At 36.9% G+C, this 10,274-nt stretch overlaps 2 protein-coding genes across 7 annotated transcripts; both read right to left on the bottom strand.

The window, feature by feature from the left end:
• Window positions 1-426: 426 nt before the first annotated feature.
• LOC104227916 (equilibrative nucleotide transporter 3-like) lies at window positions 427-4,304 on the bottom strand. 6 transcript variants are annotated; one of them, XM_009780291.2, is made up of 11 exons: window positions 4,019-4,304; window positions 3,633-3,731; window positions 3,257-3,327; window positions 3,045-3,149; window positions 2,354-2,509; window positions 2,087-2,230; window positions 1,876-1,981; window positions 1,457-1,638; window positions 1,198-1,358; window positions 814-1,072; window positions 427-715 (listed from the first exon to the last, which is right to left on the bottom strand). In XM_009780291.2, exons 3-11 carry the CDS (start codon window positions 3,290-3,292, stop codon window positions 608-610), a joined length of 1,257 nt encoding a protein of 418 aa, XP_009778593.1. In that variant the 5' UTR covers window positions 3,293-3,327; window positions 3,633-3,731; window positions 4,019-4,304; the 3' UTR covers window positions 427-607. The 6 variants fall into 6 exon arrangements, with proteins under 6 accessions (XP_009778593.1, XP_009778594.1, XP_009778595.1 ...); XM_009780292.2 differs by having other exon boundaries at window positions 3,633-3,748; window positions 4,019-4,265; XM_009780293.2 differs by having other exon boundaries at window positions 4,024-4,265.
• A 716-nt stretch (window positions 4,305-5,020) lies between these two features.
• On the bottom strand, window positions 5,021-9,736 carry LOC104227917 (E3 ubiquitin-protein ligase At1g63170-like). The gene is made up of 5 exons (XM_009780296.2): window positions 8,941-9,736; window positions 8,254-8,373; window positions 8,042-8,174; window positions 5,606-5,770; window positions 5,021-5,500 (listed from the first exon to the last, which is right to left on the bottom strand). The coding sequence occupies exons 1-5, from the start codon at window positions 9,495-9,497 to the stop codon at window positions 5,324-5,326; spliced, it is 1,152 nt and encodes a 383-aa protein (XP_009778598.1). The 5' UTR covers window positions 9,498-9,736; the 3' UTR covers window positions 5,021-5,323.
• Window positions 9,737-10,274: the final 538 nt, after the last annotated feature.

The raw sequence follows: 10,274 nt of genomic DNA, 5'->3' as shown, positions 1-10,274 counted from the left end.
AAGTCAACTTTTCAGCACACATCTAATACATAGTACTAATTAAAGTCTCTTTTTTTTCTCACCTATTGCTTAAAGTCTTTTATAATTGGGAATTGTCACCTCCCAGTTAATGCGCTTTAAAAAAAGAAGAAGAAAAAAACAAAGTAATTGCACGTGGCGGAGGCATGCTTTTAAAATAACTCAATCCAAAGAATGTGGTTAATTAAGTTGATGAATGCGAGCGTTTTCACTTTTCAGGGATGTATTTTGTGAACGCTATATTGGAAATATGCGAATTAAGTTCATATAATGTCTTTGTACTCCATTAGAGGAAATTAAAAGAAACAAAATGTATACAAGGTTCAGCTAATTGAAAATAGGTCTATCATAATTCCATTCCATTTAATGATAATCAACACAACTATAGCCTTAAGAACGAAGGACAAATTAATGCATAAGGAAATTAACCAAAAAAAAAAACCATCAATCAACAAGAAGAAAAACCACCGCTATGGTACTGGCGAACATAGCATCATGGCTATTTACATTGGATGAAATTAGATGAGAGACACCTCTGTTGAGATTAAATGAAGAAAATCTGAACTTTGAAAAGTAGCTGATATGATACTTACCAACCTTTGCCTATAAGCCACAACCAATCTAGAGTTACACCAGCAAATATGCCTCCTAAAAGAAACAAGACTAAAAGATTTCCCAAGGCATTCTGCTCTGGTCCCTATAAGAGCATAAACCCAAAATATATTGCTATTAATCAATGTATGATATACAAGAATGTAGTGGCTTTAAAGATAACTAGTTAGAGAATTAACAAACCTTGTAACCTTTTGGTGCAGAAGTGAGGACACAGACTGTGAGGTAGCCGTTACTTAGTCCCAAGAACGATGTGAGCATAATCATCCAGCCCTGATCACCATATTTGGCTGTGAAGTAGAAGGCAGGGATAAGTAGAAACCTCAAGAGAATCACCAACATGAGCCCTTTCCGCGATTCCAGTTTTAAGCATTTGATTAATGGCACGTATCTTCCTATGAGATCCCACACGTTATACATTGCAATAAGGACAAGTGCATACCTACATATCGCGATGGATTGAAAATAGATACAAATGTTAGAATGAGTTTCATGCAAATATTAGACTGTAAATGAGTCACTGCACATTTATCGAGTACAATAGCTTGAAGTAAGTGGGAAACCAACCATGATCCTAAGCTGTGAGATCCAGTATCCTCAGACAAGAATCCCGGGAAAATTGATAATGTTAGAGCGTATATAAGAAACAAATCTATTGCATAGTCTATGTTTTGTAATAACAATTGTTTGTTGTTAAGTCGCTCCACATGTTCAGGACCATGCTTACTCTACAATGGAGTTAACACAAGATCAGAAGTATTAGCACTGTGTTGATAGCACTAAACACAAGGTACAATGCCCAATAGATTTCAGAAAAGTAAAAAACCTTTGTTTCTGATCCTTCATGTTTGAAAACTCCCCCTGCAGCAAGGTCACCCGCAACAGTCTTTGATCCCTCTGAAGCTGCTTTTGCACGATAGTACTTCACTATCGGCAGCTTTGGGAAGACAAATGCATATAGGAGGACACAAAGCAGCTCAAAGAATGTAGATACAGAGAAGAACAGAACTGCAGCAGATAATTGCAGAATATTTATGATGCTTATTAGGGGATAGAGAAAAACATAGCAATAGACTGAATATTTGATTATTCAAAATAATATTAACGGTAGCTAGCAGAATATAAGCCCAGGTCTGTCTATAAGTTGTTTTGTGTTTGTCTTCAGCAATTTGGATCATTTGCAACAAGCAACATAGATTAAAAAGAAAAAACCTATAATTGTATCAAGATAAGAATAAGACATACTTGCACCGTTTCGTAGACCATCCTTTGAATTTTCAAATGCTGCTTTGGTAATTAACCTCAACGCGGATGTTAGAACACCAGATGCAGCCAGTCCAGCGAGGAAAGACTGAAAATCTCACACCAGAATAACTTTTTTTTTGAACAATTCTTAAAATCGTAAACGAATAAAGGATCGCAAAAGGTGAAATATATCAGTAGGTAGAAAATAAACCTGTATGAATTCAGGTAACATATATGCAAGGTCTCCAATCATTCCACCTTGAACATGGGCATCTGCAACTCCAAAGGCACCACTGATAGCACATATTCCAATAAAAGTTCCCAGCCCTCCCTTACCAGATGTAGCTAAATCCAACTACCAATTCATGGAACACAAAAACCAAATTAGATAGTTCATGGTTATGACACTATTACCTTAATGAAGACAGTCAACTATCATTATACTCGAAAATTGAGACAAAACAGATATAGTACTTACAACAAGAACTAAGAGCGTACTGATGAAGAAAAGACTATATCCAAAAAGATTTCTTTTCCTCGTATTCATTTTCGCCTCATTGTAAGCCAGTATTGCAAGCGTTCCTAGTGCAAATGGTTGATATATGAGGGTAAGGACTCTGGAGGGGTGGTAATCCTGTGTAAAAACCAAATCTCAATAGAATTAAATGCCAAAACTTAATATTTAGCTAACCACAGGTGATGTCATAAAAATCTAAATGGAACATAGATGACAAATCGACAAAAGACATTCATTCTAGTGCGAAGCACCAAACCTTATTCCAGTATTATGGCACATGAAAATCTTGACTAATAACAAGAGGACAAATTAAACAACAATAACAACAACTCTGACTCAATCCCGAGGAGGTTGGTGTCGGCTAAATATACATAGTTTGTCAATGATTTGGGCATTTCGTTACTCCTAAGTTCATAGTGGTTGTTGTCCTAAACTCGAGAAGAACCATGACGCACAAACAAGATTAAATACTCTACTATGTTGAATGCTTAGAAAAGTTAAGCTAAATTTGTGCTTGGCTTACTTGTTGATCTTAGCAAATTCAAATTGTTACTGAGTAACACGAGTAAGTCAACATACAGAGTTTCGGAATAAGTGAACTGTAGATAAATTCCACGATTAAAAAATATAATTTGATAGGACTAAAGAGTACCGGAAATAGATAGACATAATAGTCCTCAATAGTTAACATACTATTCCAAGAAAAGAGGCACCCATTGCCCAAAAGCCAACACACTAGCATTGCAGCATACTTCCCCTGCAAATTTTTGCCAAAGTTGTAGTTAAGGAACTTAATACAAGAAACAGAGAATTCATTTTCAGTCACATGTTACCAAATACAGTTGTAAAGAGAAAACCACGAACCTCAAGCTTAACTGGAACTCTATTATCCTCAGCCATTGGGGGATAATATTATGATCAAGAGCTTCTTGCAGCTAATAACAACATTAAGCACAGAATCATGAACTATTCAGTAAGTAAAATTTGTTAAGTTATGAAATTCCATATTCTATCGCATGAAAGGGAAAAGAAGGTTTATAAGGAAACCTCCTCAACCAAAAACAAATATTGGCAGAAATCTAAAACTCGGTGGGAGAGTGAGGCGAAGAAAACATTCTGATACATACGACACTACAAAAAGGTAATACATATACCATAGACATCAACGCAAAACATCTCCCACCATTTGTATAGCAGAGAGCGAGAGAGAGAGAGAGAGAGAGAGAGAGAGAGGCTTTACCGAACAAGAAGGGGTGGAAATTGGAAGAGAGGAGTTGACTTGAGCAAAATAGAGCGTTCGTTGGTTTTATTACGTAATCACGCCGTAGGATTCGGAGATCTGCGTTGGCACATATGCTGCTTTTGTGAAGTATTTAGTATAGCAAAGGGCAAATAAAGCGGATCACATATTCCATTTCATAAGCAAATGGCTACCTTTTAATAATGTAAATCAATTCATCATAACGTAAAATAGAAATTTTAAAGATAAATTGAGATGGAGAGAATACATAGAATCAAAATCCAATTTATGTACTAACAAATTTGAATTAGAAAACTAGCAGTAAGTAAACGTCTCTCGCAGTCGAGAAAAAAGAAAAAGAAGCAAGAGGGCATATTTGATCTTACTGTACCCTTTACCCCCAGATCGACCAATAGGAGGGAGGTTTTCGACTTAAGTTGTGATGTTGGAAACAGCAAGACCCAAACGGAGAAAAGGGTTACTTTTGCGAATAATAGGTGATTTGAGAGGTGATGGATTCAACGCTGTCAGTCAAAAGATTGAAACAAAACATGGAAAGTTGTTGGTCCTTTTTTTCGGCCGCTGAAATAAAGGTGCAAAAGCATATTGTGAGTCGAAATGTTAAATTCTTGAAAGGATGTTCTTACGTGAACAAGAAAACAACAAAATGATATTCCAAATGTTAAACAGGGCTAAATTTCAGATTTTAAGTCAAGAGGGTGATATTTCACTAATCCAACATTTATGTAAGTTGTGGTACATAGACTTTTCAAATATTTTTCTTTATAGAAAATACTAATAAATATTAAAATTGTACACTCCATCCGTTTTTTTTATATGACACTGTTTTTTTTCAATTTATTCCAAAAAGATTGATAGCTTTCTCTATCTGAAAATTCTTTGATTCCAACATTCTCAATTTATCGTTAGTGTCACTCTTTAAGTCTACTGGATTCTAAAAGAGTTTTTGGTATGTTATATACTTACCAAATGTGTGTTTTAAGTAATTTTTTTCTCTTTTTAAAACCTGCCCAATCAAATGTTGTCTTATAAAATAGAGATCCTCTCTTCTCCTTTCCGACTTTCCGCATCTTTTTGAAGCAGAGATCCTATTTAGAAGCCAAGTTTTTTGCTTTTGAGCTCAGAAATCTCTTCTTGATCTTTCCAATTCTCTTTGGTTCCCTTAGTGCACTCTTCGTTTTTCTTGCATATTCTGAAAGCTTTTACCTTTGAGTGAGTTAGGCAGTCAGTTGCTACATGCAGTGAAATACATGGCTATTTGGTAATATCGGATAAGTACTAAGAAAAAACAATATGTGGTCGATAGCCATTTGTAATACAAACACAAATGCACAATTGCAGGATGAACAGTAGTAGAACCTGTCCTATTAGGGGAAAAAGGGGAAAAAGGTCCGATTACCATTCGCATTATGATTGTGTGAGCCATCTCAAACATCAAGATGATGAGAATTCGTACACGTTAATTCAGATTAAATTAAACATCTACATATGATACAGAACAAGAAATGTTTTACAAACATGTAAGCCCACAAAAATACACGCTACAACATGACAAAAGAAGCGAGCGCTAGGATTTGTGAATAAATAAGCACCTACTAGAGGTTGAACCTGGTACCAACACCCAGAAGTACAAGATCTCCATTGTGATGGCTGCATAGCATTAAGCTGATTTATGCGTCTTCGCCACTACTTTGATTGCCATTTTTAAGTATATTGAACTTGCAAAGAGGGCAGGTGGCATTTATGAACAACCACTTATCTATGCAGGCAGAGTGAAAATGGTGACGACAAGGGAGCTCACGCAGCTCAGTTCCATCTTCATAGGGACAAAGGCAAATGCAACATTCCTGCAACAGACAAGAATGAACGAAATCAACTTATAGAAGGATTGGGAAGTTCTCTAGGTTTTGTGAAATTTTATAATCAAAGAACAACAAATGTATAGAACATACGGCATCTTCCAATGGGAGAACATGCTCAATGGGTGTATCAGTGTCACATTCAGTCATTACTCCTCCAAATGACTCTTGAATCTCGCCATTTTGTTTTTCAAAATCACCAAGTTTTCGAAACTTGTATTTAGGCAGCCTCTCAACGTCTTCCTTGGTTGCTCCTTCCTATCTCATGAAAAAAGTAAAATTGAGAAAGATGTTCAGACAATTGATGCAAAAAGAGAGAATCTTCAGAAAGCAAGAGACACAACCAATAGCATAAAATAGAAAATAAAGGCTGTTTTTTTATTTATTTATTCAAGACTATATCAATTAAAAGCAGGAAGACTATTCAGTTACATCTTCCAATTCCTTTCAGAGATGGAATTGCATAATGTAAACATAGGTTATCTCATTTCGTGAAATTCGACAGAAAGAGCGAATAATAAAACAAAGATAAGACCCTATGATATTAAATTTAAATTACCAAAAATATCGAGTAATTGGAAATATCATTTTACCACTAATTACAATTATCAGGCACATCATTTCCACCATGTTAACCAATACCATTTGGTAAATTATAGGGCTTTTTCGCATAAATCACAAGATCCTAAAGCAACTGCGACACATAAGTTGAAGCAAATTGCTACCATAATAATATGAAGGATGATATCAACATTCTTCTAGGTATCAATTCAATTTTGGAGAATCAGCCACAGAAGGGAATCTGGGGAAAACGAGTATTATTACTAGTGAATTGGGTAAATGGGTGAAAACGGGTTGGTAAGCATATTCAGTCCCCAAAGAGTACAGACCAGACTTGACTTTTGGAGGGTGTATGATTTATACTCAACTGATCGGAGCGGTTTGAGGAGAGGTAGAGGTAGGCCAAAGAAGTATTCACACTACCCTCCCCAGACCCCACTTGTGGGATTATACTGGGTTTTTTTTTTGTTGTTGTTGATCGGAGCAATGAATGGAAAAGACAGTTAAAACACGAATGTTAGATGCATGTTTCAAAGATCATGGATGCTTGTCTACAAACATTTTCTAGATTAGCCTAGGAGGATTTCAAAAGGAAAAGCCAAGGCCCCAATTACTAAATTATTCAGGTCTTAGAATAACGTGAATCCGAATAGGAACTAGAAAAATGTGGATTCAGCAAAGAAATTGACTACCAGTAAACCAAAATCAAGTCTACATAGTTCAGTCACAGATTATTCCCTCTGTTTCATTGGAAGTTGCCTTTTTTCTAAAAGTACTGAAGTAAACTCTAGCTTTGCAAGCTAAGCAGGCTGGACAATAAGGAGGATGATAGGAGACAAAGACCAACTTCTGAATTCTACAGGGCACCAGGCTTTAAAACTAGGCAACATATAATTTAAGGGGGCAATTGATAGGGGGAAATATGCAGCCCGCCATACCTGTCCCTGGACATACTAAACACTATTGTGCGCCTAATGGTATGGTTGAAACATGACTTTGGAAGTTGATACGGAAAACTAAACTTCCAACCAAAGCAATACACTTCAGCTGGACAAAACTGAATGAAGCATGTTTGACCCAGGACAATCTCAACAAGAGAGAGACTATACTCTGTAAGAGATGCTACATGTGTGGTGTGCCACCAAAATGCAGAAGCACAAGTCATCTATTTCTCCAGTGTAAGTAGTTGTTAATATCTGGAGCATGTTCTAGTCAATTTTTGGAGTACACTGGGTTAATATAGTATTAAGGAAGCGTATGAAAACTGAATTTCATGGAAAGTTGGAAAATCCATCAAAAGAGTCTGGAAAATAGCCCCCGTAGGTATTTTTTGGTATGTATGAACCGCAGATGTTTTTATGGGATCTCAACTCCCAACACTCCCTCCTCAAAGCTAAATATCTTCTCCAACCTCTTTTGCTGGAGTAATTCGACTTTCGTAAATAATACTTTTTCTTTTTGAATTTTGTTAGCTCATTGATCGTAATTTAGGGGCTACACATGTATAGGACTAACTCTCTTCTGTAGTTACTGCATCTTCTTGATGCCTATCAATGAATTACTTCATGAAAAAGGAGGTCTCTACCGTCTACTTATATGCCTTTTTTTCGGGGGGGGGGGGGGGGTGCATAGGTGAGAGTACATCTTTGGGACTTCTTGTTCTACTTTGGATTTAATAATTTATAATGACATTTCCATCCATGAGAGAAAAACACATGAACAACTAGCCTGAAAAAGAACATCTACGTTAAGTCGTTAACCACGAGATCAAAAGAGAGGTGCTAATTAGAACCATAATCAAACACAAAGGGATGAAACAAAAGAATATGATATCAAAAAATATATTTCCACGATCTATTGCTTACCCTAGCAAGACTGTTTTTGAGCTGACAATTGGAACTAGATCCCAAAAAGCAGTTTTTACATGTACCTTGTGACTATAAAAGGTAAAAAATATTACAGAACTACCTGGTCCGCCACTGCATATAAAATAGCAATGATACACGGTAGGCAGCAACAAACAGCAATTCCAATGAGACAAGCCACGGCAACACATATAACAACAAAGAATACATCGAATGCTAGAAATGTGAGACAAAGCCTGCAAAAGAACCCAAATCAGCATCACTCCAAAGTATATCACAACAATTACAGAGATCAGAGACTCGTTTGGGACAAACCAGTAAAGTTGAGGTGCATCATGAGTCAAACTTTCGCCACCAGCGGATATCCAATAGAAACCAATTATCCACCAAATGAAAGAAAACATGGTATTTGCAGATTCCAGATGCTTAGCAACACTGAACAATAAATTAAGAATCATTAAAACATTCTGAGGCACGGGCATAGAATTCTAGTCTTCTAGAAACACTGAGGTATTGACACGAAATAACTAACAACAGAAGAAGAACACTGTTTCAAGCATTTTTACACTCATTGGCAACAAACTTTTTTTTGGTTGGTTTCCTTATAAGATTAAGGACAAGCTTTAATTATCCACAACAGGCATCAATTTCAACAGCGTCAAGCCTCATAGTTACATATTCAGCAGCATAGAGAACCTTTCTCCCACCTAACAGACCAGTACCTATGTGTTTCAAATGCACTAGTAACATGGATTTCCAATTCTCCACATGATAACTCTGAAAGGCAGCACATGAGTATACTAATTCATTTACAAGAATCTGAGCCACTAATACCTTAACCAAGAAACTATACATACTAGTATTCAACTTAAAATGCCTGTTCTAACCTAACAAGTGAATCAATGAAATGAATAAGCAACAGCAAAAGCAACAGAAGAATTTACTTTTTCGATTATTAAGAATATATTCATCAAATCACATGCTTCAAAAGAGAGATTATACCTAGTTTCATCCTCATTCTGACGGCTCTCGGTGTGATAATCGCCAGCTTCCCCTCCGTCACTTCCCGAACTTGAACCGTTCCAACCTCCAGCAACGCTACTCTGCTCAGAATTCAAACTTGTAGCAGGATTGCTAAGCTGAATTCGGCGTCTATACTCAACGCAAACACAAACCATGTGAAGCAAACACTGTAAAGCGTATCCAACAATCCAAAGCCTCAAAGGCATAGAAGGTGACTCATCAAGGCTCAAAATCAACACCGAAACCGAGACAATCACAAAAGCTAAGTTCCAGATAAGATCTAGTATCACTATAGGTTTAGAGTATGCCCAATCGCTCTGCCGTTCCTCAATTTGCTCCGCTGCAGCTTCCCTCACGCGCCTCGACGGCTCTCGCAACATTCGCCGGCTACTTGCTCGCCGGAGAAATCGAGCCGCTCCTCTTAGGCTTGGGGCACGGCGCGCTAACCGTCGGCTCCTAAAGAGTTGATCGGTGAGCAACGGCGTCGTATCAACTCCGTTAGAACTGTCATCGTTACCGGCTCTCGCCGTCGACATCGTCGCCGGGAAATGAAATTAACGGAGATATTTGAAACGATTGACGGTGAAATATGGGATAATTGGAATTTGGATGAGGAACAAGAAATTCAAATATTCTGGATTTTCAGATATAAACTGTAAAAACACTGTTTATGTATGATTGGATTTATGGACTTAACTCACCAGGAGTATAGAAATGAATGTACTCTCCAGGACATGCACCGTTTTTGACTTTCATCTGTCGACCTGCGATTTGCAAAAATAAACAAATTAGTACTCTATTAAATAAAAAAACAACCTTACCCACCACGTTTTTCTTTCGTTTTTTCGCCCCTTTGATTTTTGACTTTTTGGTGTATCCGATATTCTGTTCAGCAATCGATCTTGATTAATTTTTTCTCCCATTAAGAAAAACAAAAAGATTACTCTCTCCGTTTTATTTTTGACTATGGTATTTGACTAACTACAAAATAAAAATAAAGAATGTTTAACACATAAGATGAAATATACATTGCAACGGATCAAAAGAAAAAAGCCCAATACATATGGAACTCATTCAACTTGGGTCATTTGCATCTATACCCGTTTTTTGTGTCACATTTTAACTTGTGCCCGCTTTGCAAAAACAAATTACAAGCGTACCCGCTTTTTCGCATAACTTCAGCATACGGGGCTGAAGTAGCAAAGAGAATCACGCAAAACTTCAGCATTCTAGTAGCGGGGCCTGAAGTTCAGCTCTAGAGCTGAAGTTTTTTGGGTTGTAACTGGGAAACTTCAGCTCTAGAGCTGAAGTTT

The sequence above is a fragment of the Nicotiana sylvestris genome, chromosome 1, assembly GCF_000393655.2.
Source record: "Nicotiana sylvestris chromosome 1, ASM39365v2, whole genome shotgun sequence".
NCBI lineage: Eukaryota > Viridiplantae > Streptophyta > Magnoliopsida > Solanales > Solanaceae > Nicotiana > Nicotiana sylvestris.
Note: the sequence above shows the minus strand (reverse complement) of the source record. Positions and strands in the feature narration are given on the sequence as shown.

Bases quoted from the DNA above. Each gene is read 5' to 3' on its own strand.
- LOC104227916 (XM_009780291.2), bottom strand. From the start codon at position 3,292: ATGGCTGAGGATAATAGAGTTCCAGTTAAGCTTGAG. The intron at 1,982-2,086 runs GTTTATTTTCTA...TGAGATTTTCAG, and splicing joins TGTTACCTGAATTCATACAG to TCTTTCCTCGCTGGACTGGC. The intron at 1,639-1,875 runs GTATGTCTTATT...TATCTGCTGCAG, and splicing joins TGGTCTACGAAACGGTGCAA to TTCTGTTCTTCTCTGTATCT.
- LOC104227917 (XM_009780296.2), bottom strand. From the start codon at position 9,497: ATGTCGACGGCGAGAGCCGGTAACGATGACAGTTCTAACGGAGTTGAT. The intron at 8,374-8,940 runs GTATAATCTCTC...TTTATTGTTCAG, and splicing joins CAGAATGAGGATGAAACTAG to TGTTGCTAAGCATCTGGAAT. The intron at 8,175-8,253 runs GTTTGTCCCAAA...GTTCTTTTGCAG, and splicing joins GATGCACCTCAACTTTACTG to GCTTTGTCTCACATTTCTAG.